Below are 17,478 nucleotides of genomic sequence, written 5' to 3'. Positions count from 1 at the left end.
TCATCTGTGCATTTGCAGCTTGATGCAAGTTACAAGCAAGAAATTGAACAGATCTGGAAATATTTAATGCCTATTATTGATACTGTATTGCTGTGTGGGAGACAGGGTTTAGCTATGAGGAGAATGTATGATTCTGGTCCAATGTTTGTTGGTGAAACTGATGAGGAGCCCGTCAATAATGATGGGAATTTTCGGGCATTTTGCGCTACAGGGCAAAGGGTGATGTAAAGCTTTCAGCAAGCCTTAAGAGTACAAAGAGAAATGCTATGTATCTGAGTCCTCAAATTCAAAATGAAATCATCAATGCCTGTAATACTCATGTAATTGATGCTTTGGTCAACAGGGTTAATGCTGCAAAGTGTTTCTCAATATTAGCTGATGAAACAACAGATATTTCAGACATTGAATAGATAATTTCTGTGTGTTAGATATTTGCATGCCAGTGACAACTCTGTCGCAATGAGAGAATTTTTTTGCAATTTATATCTGTTTATGATGTGACAGGCAGAAATTTGGCTGATGTTATCATAACCAATCCAACAAAATATGGTACTCACGTGGCTTACCTGAGAGGGCAAGGGTACGACGGTGCTGCCTCTATGAATGGGAAATTCAATGGTGTCCACAGACACATAATTGATAAATTCCCACTTGCACCCTATGTACACTGCAGTGCCCATTCCCTAAACTTGGCAATTTTGTAAAGAAGTTCCTGTGCGAAATTGCATGGAAGTAATTTCTAGCACTGAAAACTTTCTCAATACACCCAAACAAAAGCACGTTTTGGCTCTTTCGGTGGAGAATAAAGCACCTGAATTGAAAAAAAAAAAGTTTGAAAGGTCTCTGCCGCACCCGGTGGGTCGAGAGGCATGACTCAGTCATTGTCTTTCTAGAATTAATCCATGCAGTTGCAGATGCCCTTGAGACCATATCAGGTTGGCACGACAGAGATTCTGCCACGCAAGCAAATCAATTGTTGTGTTCCATAACACAGCCTGAATTCATCATCACTCTACTTACCATTGCTAAATTGTTTTCCTTTAGTTTAACTCTGTGCAACTTACTGCAGCAACAGAACATTGATTTAGTTGCTGCGATGCATCACGCAGAAATAGTGGAAGATTTAATCCATTCACTCAGAAATAATACTGTGAATGAATTTAACAACATTTTCTGTGAGGCTCAAACTCTGTGTAGTGAGCTTCAGATTGACATCATAATACCAAGGCAGGCTAAAAGACAGGTGTACCGTGCTAACCCACAAATCACTAGCCCTGAGGAGCTCTTTCGTATTGTTGTTTCTGTACCATTTGTTGATCACTTTCTTTCACGAATATGTGACCGTCACAAAACTCTCTTTACAAACTCCATGTGTCTACTATCATCTACCACAGAATGGTCAGAACCCACAGCACAACAATGTGACTAAATTAAAGAGTTGGTCAATATATACAAGGCTGACACTGACAGCATTTCACTAGCTGTAGTAGGTGAACTTAGGGTTCGGTACAAATCACTCGCGAACAACAGACAAAAAAAATGTCATAGATGCACATGCAATGTGCAATGTAGAAATGTTCCCAGTCATTTCTAGACTGTTGAAAGTATTTGCCACGCTGCCTGTGTCAACGAGCTCAGTGGAGTGTTCGTTTTCATCTCTCAGAAGACTCGAAACGTATTTGAGAAATACCATGACTGAAGATCGATTGAATGGCCTGGCCTCATTATACATTCACCGTGATATTAAAGTTGAACCAAACTGTGTTGTAGATGTCCTGGCAAGAACGAACAGGCGTTTGAGCCTGTATTTGATTGTATTTCTCTAGTTCTGACAAAACTTGCTGTATTAAAAGAGTGTTCAATCAGAAATTTGCATTTGACCATTTGTTGTGTGTGAAATTATCTGCCATGCAATCACGGATCTTTATGAAACTTCACAGGTGGCAACTGAACTTGTCTAAAAAGTTTGGGTCCATGGGGGGATTTAACACCCACCTACCCCTGGCTACGCCCCTGACTAGTTCAGTGTAGATATATCACAGTCCGTGAAACATAACGGACAAGTGGATGCTAATATTACTTAGCTATAAAATAGCTGGGCTGGCGCAGTTGTCGGCAATAATTAATATTTACTGAAATAATTTCACAACATATGTGTAGCGTTCTAATACTTACTACATCAACGGGCAAATTAGGTTTGAGTCCAATATTTTGAGTGCGTAGTCTGCACTGACCGGTTTCTCGCTAATTTCAGTGGACACACACCGATTACGATTAAATCAAACTTCATAGGCAAAAAAAAACTAAATAGTTTTCAATCCAATATTTTATTCAGAGAAGACAACTGTCAGGTGTTTACACAAGATAGAACCTAATAAGGAGGAACCTTCATCTTACTGAGCTACATTACGTATTAAAATAAATTCATTATCGTCTACTTTAGTTAACAGTTTCAACTCTCCTGCATAAAGCCTGCACATAATCCCCCAATTTTCTCAACAAACTGGCGTAAATATAACGTATGGATTAGCTATGAGCAGAATATACAATAATTTAACAATATCGAAATTATTTAAAATAAACATTTCAACAGCAACAATCTCCAAAACTAACAGCGTTACTGCAAACTATTTCTCACAGATTCACGACAACGGTTTTTGGTTTCTTCTGTACACGTGTATATCAGTCTTGTATCTTAATACAAAAAACAAACAAACGAAAAACAATAACTTTGGACTTAACCTAGTTCTGTAATAATAGAATCTACCAACTGTGCTAAAACTCACTCAAAGTTTTTAGCTATTTATATATATATATATGTATGTATACAAAAATATGTGCTTTTCGATGCAATTACAGCAACAATTATGACTTCAATCGAGTGTCTTTAAGGCCCTATGTGCAAGGGATGGAATTTTCTTACAACAAATTTTTTTGTGTTTTTTAGAACTTCAAAAACATCGCAGTAGAGAGATATTAAAGTAAGAGCAAATGGCTGATACATCACCTCATCACTATATCCACCTGATAATAATGCAACAGAAATACTCAGCCCTAGTGGTCAAGTATACACATGTGTACAAAAAGAAAAATTAATGGTGTAATAAGATCCAAGAGTTATTCTCACTGAAACAAAATCTGTCTGGGTAACGAACGAAAAAAAAAAGTAAATTTTTAACATGGTCGTAAAAAACAAAAATGTGTGGATCGGTGTTAGTTCGCGTTTAAGTTTCTTTCGCCAAATAACAAACAAACGACATAAAACAAACCCTCATCAACTGTCGATATACATATCTGTAGCGATACATTTACAGGAGGCACACTTTATGTATACAAGTCGATGAGAAAGAATTTTTTGTACACTCAGCTGACATCTATACAATATTATAACTAAGTTAAATGACAAAATATTAAAACTTTTAATTTGTACAAATCATTACTGGAAAGACCAACTTTACTAACACCAGATCAGTTCAGCGACTTTACAAAAGTGGAGGATTTTCCTTTTTAGTTCCACTTTCTCATAGATGGCGTTACAACACATTCAATTTTTTTTACAAGGTTTTTTTCTTTTGGTTCCACATTTTCATAGATGGCGCTACAATATATTAGAATATATCTGATCAGCAGACCTCCTCCCTCCTTATTACTTGTCAATAATGAAAGTTATTAGAACGATCTATTCTGAATAAAATACACTGTCAAATGTCCAAAAATGTGGGCACCGGACAATATCAAAGGCAGGATATGTAACAAGATGTTTGAAAAAGACAGTAAAACGCTGGAGATATATAACATCACTCGGTACAAACCAAGTTTTAAAAAATCCAACAAAATCTTAATGACAGCAGGGCAATAGAAAAAAATATGATAAAACATTTGATAACAATTATACACTTTTAATATACTAGTAGAAGCTTCGCCGTGCTATAGTAGTAGTTCATATTTTTCGTCGAATACACACGTCAAAAGTAATTATATTACAGAATACTTCAGGCCCAAAACACGTATAGTGTGTAAAACAGTATTTTAAACTAATATGTTTTGAATCTATTGTATTGTACAGCTGATGTGAGAAACGTCAGTGAAATTCTAGTTTTAAAATGTCTATTACTCACAACAATTACAAAGTCGAAATCTCCAAGTCTAAAAAACATGTTATAATAACGGTAGTAACATATCACATCACGACATGAACTAGGATGATTTTCTTTCTCAATAATTAAAATCGCGTTTATATTTTATCATTGTCGGTTTTTTGGTGTTTTTTTTTAGTTTTACAGGTATTTCTCTAATCTGTTTTTGGTGTGTTTTTTGGTGTTTTTTTTAGTTTTACAGGTATTTCTCTAATCTGTTTTTGGTGTGTTTTTTGGTGTTTTTTTTTAGTTTTACAGGTATTTCTCTAATCTGTTTTTGGTGTGTTTTTTGGTGTTTTTTTTAGTTTTACAGGTATTTCTCTAATCTGTTTTTGGTGTGTTTTTTGGTGTAGTTTTACAGGTATTTCTCTAATCTGTTTTTGGTGTGTTTTTTGGTTTTTTTTTTTAGTTTTACAGGTATTTCTCTAATCTGTTTTTGACAAGAAAAGATCGTTTACCACGTCTCGTTATTAAAATAAAGATTGTACTAACACAAAGTATGACAATCTTACAGTTAAGAACTACAACACGTAAAAAATACTTGTAATTTAGTAATTAACATTATAGACTTGTAATAGATAAAAACAATTTTAAACTTTAAAACTTTTACTTTTGAATATCCAAAATGGCCTGTACACAAAATGGACTATCATTCATAGGACGTTAGTAGAAATATGATTTGTCCCTACAGCTTTTGGACAGTTTAATAACAGTCAAACTTTAACCACATCTGTAATCAACTTTCTGCACAACTTAACACTGAACTGACTTAGATATGAACTTCTACTTACAAGTTGAAACAAGAGTTAATTAATACTTTAATAGAACATTACAGTAGTTGTATTTTGAGATAGCAGTGCAGTAAAAGTAGTTAGATTTACCTCAGAATGACTTACAACATATATACACACACACAGGTTCTATACGAGCCATGGATGTTTTCTTTACATTTCTACTATTCCATTTGTAATTTCTAGTAATTCTATTCAGTTGAACATTTACACGCTTGTATATAACTTTAGTTTGACATTACACTTACAAGGCATTAATAATTATTCCTTTGACACTCAAGGATTTAATATCTCGTTTTCTTTGTAACCACAACAGTTAATTTACTATACATGATAAAAACGATAAAATCACGTTAAAAATTAAACTTCATTAACATTTTGATTCTTGGAAGTCACGTTTGAAGCAAAATCCTCTAAAATGTTAAAAATAAATCAGTAAGATTTTTTCTAAGACATCATAAACAATTGTACAAGATTCTGAAATAAAATGACAAAAATATTTTTTTCATTCTATAAATTTCAAAGTTGGATATCTAAATGCACGTACGACACGTGCCAAGTAATTTTTGAATAACTCAAGTATATTTCTCAGTTTATATTATTCTTACACAATTTACACAGAAGTAACGTGACAAGCTTTTATTTGTATAAATCTAAAAATATTTAAGAAACGTAACAAAACATTTTTTTAGTTAAAACTACCAATGTTACTGGGTAGTGCAAACAGTAAAAGCTTTTAAAGGTTAACACTTCTCAGTTAACTATATAGTGTCTTACGTTTCAAGACATGAAATTAGCCATAATCCTATCAAATCCACCAAAACTTTGTGTGTGTCAGCACACAAACAATTAAGACTCATTGTAGAAGAAAAATTAAAACCAAACAGTAAGTTCACAAACACCAATGCTGTTTTGTGCCAAAAGTAGAGCCTATTCAACTTAGGTTACACCCATACAACTTTCTCTGTTGTTTTTTTTTTGTTACACCCATAATAATCTCTCTGTTTTGTTTTTCTCTTCTTAAATACAAGATCTCCTGAAATGTGTGAAAGATAAAACGAAGACTATTTTCTGAATTCCTTTCCTTTGTAATCTGCTCTGAAAAACAATACTTAAATTAGATGGATAACTCATAGAATACCTCCAAATTAATTTAATTAGCATTTTCTTCTTTTCACAGTTGATGTGTAATTAGTTGGTCATCCCAGTAATATACATATATGTATACAATCATATATCTATATATACACACACAGACACAAACACAGGCTCCATCCATGACTGGGAGTCTTGGGTAGAAAGTCTTTAGCAAAAACTGAACAAGGACTGTAATAGCTTTTCGTGTCTGTTCCATATAAACGTTTCTTCATTGTTACAACTGTAAGTGTAACTTCTACCATTACAATGTATCTGTTTCATAGCTACTTTTAAAGACTGTTTCAACTCAAAGTTGACATAATCTCTAGCAAGGTTCCGGTGTGTGTTGCAGAAGTTGGAGAAGTAAACTTTTCTTCTCATCAGCTGGTTTTGGTTCTTCGTCCTGACATAATGAGAAAAGTCTGAATGTATCAGAAAAATCAGTTCTTCTACTGATGTACAACTTTGAACAATGTGAAACCAACCTTCACATGAACATACGGCTTTTAACCACAGAAAACTATGTATCTAAAATTAAACATGCAACTGTGATTAGAGTAAACACAACCGAAACAACACTGAGCAGCAGACTAAAGTCAAAGTAGCTTTAATTAATTAAGACTAGACAGAGTAGGTGGAAACCAAGCAACTGAGAATAATTTAAGATAATTCATACACAAACATCATCACAAGAAACTGTTAACCAACTTCAATTCACTGGTGCTTTTTTGTCTTTTAAAAATCAGTCCTTTTTATGTTTTAGTGGTATACAATATGCTATTTTAATACACACATTATATGCATATAGCTTAACCAATTTTATTTTACAAAAATCATTAATAGGTAGATAAGTTCAATACTACTACCCCCATGTTAAACAAATCAATAAAACATTCCAGAAACAATGATGCACATGTTAAAAGACAAATGTTTACACTTACCCTAGGACTATGACTGGGAACCTGAGATATGGAACATTGGTTATTAGATACGCCAAGAAGTGATGGTGGAAAAAGTCCTGATGAACTGTCTCCTGCTTTAAAGGAAAGTAGACACAAACTATTAAGTATATCACACTTTTTATATCGAATAAAATGTGGACTATAGGCTCATATTACATTCTGCTAAGAACAGTTAGTTTAGGGCTAAAAATGTGTCCTCACATAAAGAAATGAATAATTAACTTGGAAAACTGGATAAACACCTTGTTTTAAATAATAATACAACTGGTATAGGATGTCACATTCAGTATAAAAGATCATGTGGCTTACAATATGCAAATATCTTGTTAAAACATGAGCAGTGAGGTGTCAAATGTTTATACTATTACAGGATATTAAAGATGTGTTGAGGACACTTTTGTGATGTTGAACCAGTAAATGAATTTATCCTATTTTTAAATACTAAACATTCCAATATAAAATTTAATGTGGAAAATCAACAGAATGACAAACCATCCTTCTCAGGTGTTCATACCTTAAAACAACCAAGAATACTTACCACTAAGGTTTATCATAAACACTTTTACTGGACTTTATTAACATTTAAAAACATTAAACCAAGAATACTTACCACTAAGGTTTATCATAAACACTTTTACTGGACTTTATTAACATTTAAAAACATTAAACCAAGAATACTTAACACTAAGGTTTATCATAAACACTTTTACTGGACTTTATTAACATTTAAAACATTAAACCAAGAATACTTAACACTAAGGTTTATCATAAACACTTTACTGGACTTTATTAACATTTAAAACATTAAACCAAGAATACTTACCACTAAGGTTTATCATAAACACTTTTACTGGACTTTATTAACATTTAAAACATTAAACCAAGAATACTTACCACTAAGGTTTATCATAAACACTTTTACTGGACTTTATTAACATTTAAAACATTAAACCAAGAATACTTACCACTAAGGTTTATCATAAACACTTTTACTGGACTTTATTAACATTTAAAACATTAAACCAAGAATACTTAACACTAAGGTTTATCATAAACACTTTACTGGACTTTATTAACGTTTAAAACATTAAACCAAGAATACTTACCACTAAGGTTTATCATAAACACTTTTACTGGACTTTATTAACATTTAAAACATTAAACCAAGAATACTTACCACTAAGGTTTATCATAAACACTTTTACTGGACTTTATTAACATTTAAAACATTAAACCAAGAATACTTAACACTAAGGTTTATCATAAACACTTTTACTGGACTTTATTAACATTTAAAAACATTAAACCAAGAATACTTACCACTAAGGTTTATCATAAACACTTTTACTGGACTTTATTAACATTTAAAAACATTAAACCAAGAATACTTACCACTAAGGTTTATCATAAACACTTTTACTGGACTTTATTAACATTTAAAAACATTAAACCAAGAATACTTACCACTAAGGTTTATCATAAACACTTTTACTGGACTTTATTAACATTTAAAACATTAAACCAACTAAGGTTTATCATAAACACTTTTACTGGACTTTATTAACGTTTAAAACATTAAGGTTTATCATAAACACTTTTACTGGACTTTATTAACATTTAAAAACATTAAACCAAGAATACTTAACACTAAGGTTTATCATAAACACTTTTACTGGACTTTATTAACGTTTATAAACATTACTCTTTCAATGTGTTAAGAAAATTTGGAAGAAAAAAAACCTTCTACACAGAAAATTTAAAACATGAGAAAATCAAAACTTATTTGAAGCACAAGATGTTAAACCTCAACAAATATCAAAGTTTTCTGTTGCTGTTTCTAAGTAGGATAAACTACACATAGAAGCTTAAAAGCTAACTATCTCCACTACTGTTATATCAGATGTTCTTAAGAAAGCTTACTTTAATCATACTGATACGCACTATGTCAAACATGATAGAGAAAAAATTAAAAAAACACCACCAATAAATCGATATATTCAGTTAAAATGTGTTTTTAACAGATCCTTGGTTAAAAGAGCTCTTCAGTTTTAAAGACATATGGCATTCATTGAATACCCTGCTAGTGACATGTAGTTCATGTATCCATGGTGCCATCAGCAATATACTGGATTGGTGCTGTGAAACTATTTTATAGAAATATTTGCAATATTAAAAGACAGGGAAATCCCCATATATGATTATACCTGTTCCTAGATCTAAAGAGAGAACAAGAGCATCCAACTCTTCTTGGTTAAACGTCTGATGATTCGGTGTTGACACTGACCCTTCAGGGTTACTAAACGTCTGATGATTTGGTGTTGACACTGACCCTTCAGGGTTACTTCTTCCACTGAGGGAATATTGAAACTGTTGACCCTGAAAAAGAAATTACTACAAATTATTCTTTGTAATAATTAATACTTTAATCCTTTAAAGGGTGTGTCACTACCTGTAATTCAACACGATGTTGCTAATTAAACCTTTAACAAAACAAGTTAAACCAGCATGATTGTCAAAATAAATAATTAGTCGCTGAAGTTAAAGTACTGACCAAAATTGAAAATTTTAGAACAGAACAAAAGTCAAATAAAAAAATCTTTCATTATAATGCCCATTACGTGAGTAAAAGTATTCTTAAAATTCACTTTAATCATTCTGTCAATGTTTCTATATCAACAATGGCGTGTGTGTACAAGTTTACAAATGCTGATGGTGACATAAATATATTTGATACGTTTAAACAAATTAACTTTCTTCTATTAAGAAAAAAAATAAAACTTTCCTTAAGTTCTTTTTCATCTTTGTTTATGATGTAAGGAAAGTTATAAGTTTTCTATACTGAAAGGTACTTACCACCTCTCACAAGACTAGTTAGCTATTCACATCCAGTGGTGACCACTATATGCAAACTTTTTTTTTACATGTGCTTCAAAACCTTCCCCCAGCATCAAATGATTCTAGTGAAGTGGTTCCCAATCAGGGGTGCGAGATAGCATTCCAGGGGGTGAGAGATAACATTTGATTTGCCCACTTTCACCTTTATTCTTAAATAAATAATTACTGTTAGGGGTGCGAGAACATATTAAAATTTTTTAGGAGTGCGGGGCATAAAAAAGGTTGGAAACCACTGTTCTAGTGTATTTCTCATACAAATCATTATGTGTCATTTCTCCTGTGACATGAATGTAACATACATAATGCATGTAACTTCCTCTACATGAACTATCACTTGGCAGTTTGGCAGAAGATGTAAACACCAGATGAAAGTGGGAAGTGTGAGTGGAAGTAAATACCTGTTGTAAATACATTTTCAATACAGAAAAAATTAGAAGTACAGTACTTATCTGCTCTCACGTGATTAACTAGAGTCCCACACTGAATAGGAGGTGAAGCCAGTGCAAAGAAATGAGAGAAATAACCTTCAAAAGCATCCAAAGGAAATCAGAGAGAGTTTCATCCAATGATCTGATGAGGGAAACCACCCCTCTTCTAAACCAAGTACACTCTTTGCTCATCTGTGAAATATATGGGAGATGAGGGTAAAAACACATAAGAGCACATCCAAGTGAGAGATAATTGTGGCAAGAAATGTGTAAAATAGCCTATACTCAGTAAATCAACTACATCCAAAACTCATGCTGTTGGAAAGTGATATCCATTTGAGGATAAGATACCACCTTCACCTCAAGTTCAAAATACTGGAGGGAATTGAACCATTTAGATTCCTGAGCGGGACAACTGCAACATTTTAGATCTATCGAACCAGGGACCTGACCTCTGGTACTGAAAAAATGTCTATATAATAAAATTCAACTCCACTTACAGCAAAATTGGCTAAAACCATCCAGAAAGCAATAGTATCCTCATCTTAAGGTACAACAAGAGGTAGCAAAAAGGACAGAATAATTCCCCTTAATTCCATTATAACCCACGACACAGATGAAGTATGACTGAGGGAGGAATATAGGTCACAATGATCATGTGTGAGGATTCATGTCTGTTTGTTCTCCTCTAAATCCAACACCTAGCCAAAGAGTTTCGACATCCATGCAGGAACAGGATTATGGCTCCCAGCTGAAGAGTTCATTGCAATTTGACGTCTCACTCCTTTGTGAATGCTTCGTGCACATTGGAGGATATCATACCTACAGAATACCACCATCCTATTCTGCAATAAATGGTTATAGCCATCTTTGTATGGAACCCATTCAGGAGCTTAAATAAACATATTTGAAATTTACCTGTGTTTGTTGTTGATGTTGAGTTTTAGCACCCACCATAGCTCGTAACTCTTGTCTAACGTACTCTGATGTCATTCCTCCGGTACTGTTTTTTCCTTGACCCCTGTAGAAATTTTTTTACAGTATTTTAAGCTGGAGATTACAGATAGAAATTTAAGTTGCAAATACTAAAAAAACATGAAACCTACTGAAAAGTACAGAATTAAAGTGAATAATTTAATCTCCCTCTAAGCACAATAACAAAAAAAAATGAACCTATGTTTGGAAACATCTGCAGATGAGAGTCTGTAAGTATTACTTTTACATTTCTTGGTCAAGTAACTATTGAAATTGTTTCATGTTAAATACAAAACTAAACCTTTTGATATGTACAACATAAGGAAATTTTAATCAAATGGCATATTATTCCAAAAAGAGCCACTGTTTGTCTCAATTAAATTTTAAAAAAGAAAATAGTTATTATCAGTTTTATTACAGACTGTTCATGATTACAAATAAAAAATAATGGTGCAGTTGCAACATAGATCATAGTTTTGAAGCATGAGAATTGGTTCAAACAAACACCAGCTTTACATTTTCTGGGTACTGTTCATAAAAAAACCAGCATTTTGAACAAACCTATATATATTGGGCAGTATTTATACAATATCATTTAATTATCTAATAAAGGATAGAAAACAGTCCACTTTTTAAATATCTAGTGCCCAAACATACCTGTCGCATTTCAAGGAATATTAAATAGTCAAAACTTTGAAATTTACGCTAAGCCTAATAAACTGCCTAGAGAATTTGAGACATTAAAATAATTTGGTATGTTATAGAAACAAACATTCTTTCATTTTTTAAGTAGTTATGACACACCAAACTTGTTAGTAACTTATAAAGTCTAAATGAAATAGTTGATAAATTTACAGCACCAAATCACACATGCTAACTCAAAATCTCTTACAATGAATTTATTAATTTATTAACAAGTTTCTAAATCAATATTTAACAAGTAGCAATGAATGTTGAAAAAGCTTTATTTGTGAACTGTAACCTAAATAAGCAAAGGTTTTATTCAAAACAAATAAAACAAGAAACCAGTTTTTATTGGTAAACCTGCAGTTTATTACACCATCTAATTAGAACTGAATAATGCAGCAATGGGCTTGTACCTATCTATGGAGCTTGAGCCATATATCTGTGAACTCTGCTGATTAAAAGAGAAACGTGAATTATCAGATGCTCCACTTGTAGAGGCATAGTTGTTCCCAGGACTTGTGTAGCTAGGGGACATTTGTGGCTGGGGTGAAACAACTTGTTCACTGCTAGCATATCCTCCAAGTGGTGTCCTTGGTGAGTTCAAATGGCCTGTATAAACAGAAATAAACTGGCAATTAAACATAATGTAATCACTCAAAATAATTTCTAAATCTTATTACCTATAAGAGAAAGAGGCAGTAAAATTTAAAACAGACAATGTGCAATCATAAGGAGCAACAAATATTTTGTTACTTTACAATATGAATGAAAGATACCTTACAAAATAAAGGTAATTTCCATACAGTATCTGAGATTTCAAACTCTTTAACTGACATGTGTCGCTATGCAATACGTTGTTAAGGCCATTACACAACCTAAACAATGTAAAAATTAAAGTTTTATGTAAAGTCAACTATAATAATACTAGCTCCAGGATAACAATTGTTATCAATGAAATCTTACTGGCTTGAATTATATTACATTTAATGATGTAAAGTACAAACAACTTTTAATCACTGTGATATATAGTCTTTAGTTTTCAGTGGACAACACTAAATGTTTAAATGTTTTTTTAGTTAAGCTTTTTGATGGAGCATAACTTTCTAGTATTCTCTAGGCACATTAAAATCTAAATGAGACAAAATTAAGTATCTTTTTTCAATACAACAGCCCTAACTTCCATCACCTTTCATTAGAAATTGTGTTAACAGTGGACCAGCCACATCAAGAACAAGTTTTGATAGCATTTGGGTTTTGTTTTTTTACTTTTTTTGCAAAACAGTCACTAGTGTTAACTGAATTATAAAGATAGATAATAATTAAGATGTAGGTAAATGAAATTTTTCCTATTTTAATCTTCAAGCTCATAAAGGTTACTGAAGGTCAAATCAAAAAATTTTGGAATTTTTCCAGAACTGTCACTTGTTTGTGCATAGCTTTCAGAAAAGAACTAACTTTGCAACAACATACTTAAAACAATGATAAACGTCTTACCTTAAAAGGACATGTATGGAAAATAAAAACAGAAGAAATGTATTTTTTTTCAAAATTATACACCATGTTCATACCTTATCTTCACCACATACTTATTTGTATACATAACTTGGTTTTCTGGCACACTTACCTCAAAAATTGGCTTACATAAATATGTTGAAAAGGTGAAATGATAGAAATATTGTTTTACAATTATCTGCCCAAATTTGCTACTCTTATCACATTCCATATAAAATAATGTATATTTCGTCTCTATATAGGTATGTTATGTTCAAAAGATCTGCAACTTTTGAGTGTCCTTGTGTTATGTTATTTGAAATAAGTGAACTTAATACAATAATTTGCTTTAAATCCTATCAATCACTTTTTTTACCAACAAGGCAACATAAATATCCCATTTTTAGATTAATAGCTTACAAATAAAGCTACTGAGTCTTGGTAACAATATTTCTTTTCCTGAAATAAAAGTATTGTATATGTTTCTTATACAACAATACAAACAGACGAAACTCCCACTCAACCTATCTAGCAAAATAACAATGCTTGTAACTTCAGTATGATGCTGACTTACTATTGAGAACAATGATGAAAATTTTTATACTAGAAAACTCACTTGGCATTGAAACTACCCTTTGTATTCTCTGTTGTTTTGATGGTGCTTGTGATGGCTGCTGATATAGGTGACCAGGAGATTGTGGCTGAAACTGACCATCTGACTGGTTAGGAAAAGGTGAATTTCTCTGGCTAGTGACAGAGTTTGGACTGGACAAGGATCGTACTTGTATCTGTTGTTGTGCTTGTGTAATAAACCTACCTTGGCCACTGAATGAACTCTAAGAAAAGAAAAACATACAAACAGATTTACCCCAAGACCAATACAACCACTCTGAATAATTTGCAATTTGAAGATAAATACAGTTAAGAATACCTATTAAAAAAAAATGTTTGTGTGTCTAATACAAAATACTTTTAATTCTGAGCTTCACAACTTCTTTAGTTAAACTTTTAATATAATTCACCTTCTTTACTATCTTTAGTATTGATCAGGGCATTTTCACAAGGACAGCAACTAACCTGTGACAGCTGAGCATTCAACATGGGATTCTGCTGCTGGACAGAACCTGTCGTTGTGGTGTTTGGAGCAGTTCTTTGGTTCCACTGAGTCTGTGAGGAATGAGCTTGAAGGTGAGAAGATTGGGGTCCTCCTCCTGTGACTGTTACAGGAGAAGGAGGCAAATAAGTAGGCTGTCTATGATGTTGCTGAGAGTAGCCACTGGTGACAGGCGGACTTGGATTGGGAAAGGACTGTTGAGATAGTGGCGAGTACGGAGGCTGGTGACCAGGAGACAACTGTGACTGACCAGTCTGCCCTAATAATGTGGTATTGTATTGTGGCGACAGTTGCTGATCTGTTATACCATTGAAGCGCTGGAATTTTAATAAAATATAATATTTACAGTCACATGCGTAAGTAATGCAGAATGCATTTTAGAACAGAATGATCCCACTATTTGCCTATGGAGAGCCAAACTGTAGGAAACCAAGACTCTGGATGGTTATAATAAATTACTTATGCGAATTATTGAAATGAGATCTCTTACTGCCTCAATTTACTTTTATTTGCAAAAACAGTCACTAGTGTTAACTAAATTATAAAGATAGATAGTAATTAAGATGTATTATGGATGCATCGAGTTTTAAAATTCGAGTCATTTTTCTTTAATGCATGAAACTAGAGTTTAGCATAAAATGTAAACTGAGGCTGGGTTAAATCAGTGGTAGGGCTGGTAAGCAGCTTGTTGGACCATGTTGTTGAACAACAAATTTTGAAAACAGTATATATTTTTTTTAATTTAAATGGCTTACTGAAAATACCTCATTTAAATATAAAATGTTGTGTGATGTAATGTTAACAAATTTATTTACAGTGATTCATTTGGGGCTCGGTTTTTTTGTGGGTATTACTTAAAACATATTGTAGTTTTTCCCAAACCTGCACTGAATCATATATGCAAAAATAACAAGTGAATTGAAATTTTACATGTATCACAGTTTATAAGATATATTTCTTAACAATTTTGTAGACTGTCTTAACAAGAACAAAATAAAATAAATTCTGTTTCCATCACTAGGTTTCCACTTGCCAGTTTACACTGATCAATAGGAAAAGTAATAGTAATCAACAGAATATTTGAGCTTTGAAAAAAAAGAATAACTGTAGTTGTAGGTTGGAATGTTCTTCTAGAGAAAGTTAATATTATTTCAGTATTTTAAAGTATAGAGTTGTTATTTTAGTATATTTAAGTCTGTTCAGTTAAGATGGGGGATCTTAGGATTTATTATTAAAGTTACATTTAAGCATACATTTATGGCATTAGGCTTAACACTTTATAAGTATTATTGTTTTTATTGTTGTTGTTTTGAGATAATACTATTACCAATACAGGATTAGGCTTAATACTTTATAAGTATTATTATAATATAATGAAGTTATTAACTATTAGTTTGAAATAAAGAGTTTTCACTAGTGTAACCTAAGTAAGAAGAAGGATTTGTTTTAGCCTTAAATTACATTATCAGTTACTATTTGGAGGATAGAATCAACATGAAAAGTGATATAGTAAAGGATGCAAGCAGTGATGCAGTTTCTGCCATACATACTAATTATTTATGGAAGGGTAGCTTATTGTTAAGTACAAGACATAACTGTGAAAATGAAATTACAAACTGTTCACTGTGGCTTAAGTTAATATGTAAGGACAACAGGTTAAATGATTGAATTTGTGGGATCAGTTCAGTGGGAAAAAGGAGGTTTTGGGAATTGATGGTTAACATTTGTTTAGGGTAGAGGCGAAGATTTTGGGAATGGATGGTTAACATTTGTTTAGGGTAGAGGCTAGTTTCTTTTCAAGAGCAATTAACTTAACTGGAAGGATAACTTTAAAATGAGACACTGGAGAAGTCCAGATGGCAAAGACAGAATACAATTTAGTGAGAGGTATAATGTAAGAAAAATGTACAAAGGCAGTACTGTAATACTAGAAGCATGAGAAATAAAATGGATGAACTCAGAATACTGATCACAAAAGAGGACTTTGATATAATTGGAACAACTGAAACATGACTAAATGTAGATAATTTGAAGGACAGGAACTGTTTACAAATACAGGATCACACACTGTTTAACAGGGATAAAGTACTAAAAAGATGGGAATGGGTAGTTATGTGAGTTACAGACTGTTCCCAGTTGGGATTACCAAAACTAAAACAAATGAGTTGAATCTCTTTGGATTTCTGTTAATTGTTATAAGGGGAAAAGTGGTATTAGTTGGAACTTGTTACATGCCACCAAATAAAACTAATGAGAAGCTTTAAAGTGAGATAAAGAATTCAACTGTTAATAAAGTTATAATTATAAAATATATTAAATTCAGGCATAAATATTTGTAAATGTTAGAGTAAAATCATGAATGAGACAGGTTTTTAGACACTTTTCTAGATGATGTCCTTCAACAATTGGTTGCTTCACCTACTGGAAACAATGTTATTTTCAGATTTATTGTTAAGTTCAAATAAAGAAATGACTGGTATGGTGGAGACTAGATAACATCTGGGTGCAAGTGATTATTGATAAAATAAATTTTATTTTTCTCTACATATGGAGGTAAAGAATAATGAGATTTTGGTTTCGAATTTCAACAGATGAAAGGATTTTGAAAGGATGAGACAATAATTAGGTGAAGTGATTTAGATGAAGATACTGATCAAATGTGGGAAAATGTTTGAAACAAATTCTTCAATATTCTAGATAAGCATGTTCTTTATTAAAAACAAAAAAGGATGGCTGCAAGTAAAACACTAAGATGGCTCACTATAAGTATATAGAAGAGTTTAAGTTGTAAAACACTAAGATGGCTCACTATGAGTATATAAAAGAGTTTAAGTTGTAAAACACTAAGATGGCTCACAATGA

General features: G+C 32.3%; 1 protein-coding gene across 1 annotated transcript in view; it reads right to left on the bottom strand.

Annotated features, from left to right (window-relative positions):
- Nucleotides 1–2,308: 2,308 nt before the first annotated feature.
- LOC143228403 (uncharacterized) overlaps nt 2,309–17,478 on the bottom strand; it is a 143,896-nt gene continuing 128,726 nt past the window's right edge. Inside the window, 7 exon segments of the mRNA XM_076459669.1 lie at nt 2,309–6,467; nt 7,006–7,100; nt 9,231–9,402; nt 11,268–11,370; nt 12,425–12,620; nt 14,119–14,338; nt 14,580–14,933. Coding sequence (XP_076315784.1) covers nt 6,390–6,467; nt 7,006–7,100; nt 9,231–9,402; nt 11,268–11,370; nt 12,425–12,620; nt 14,119–14,338; nt 14,580–14,933 — 1,218 coding nt within the window. The 3' untranslated portion in view covers nt 2,309–6,389.

The sequence above is a fragment of the Tachypleus tridentatus genome, chromosome 10 (assembly GCF_004210375.1).
Source record: "Tachypleus tridentatus isolate NWPU-2018 chromosome 10, ASM421037v1, whole genome shotgun sequence".
NCBI classification, from domain to species: Eukaryota; Metazoa; Arthropoda; class Merostomata; order Xiphosura; family Limulidae; genus Tachypleus; species Tachypleus tridentatus.
Note: the sequence above shows the minus strand (reverse complement) of the source record. Positions and strands in the feature narration are given on the sequence as shown.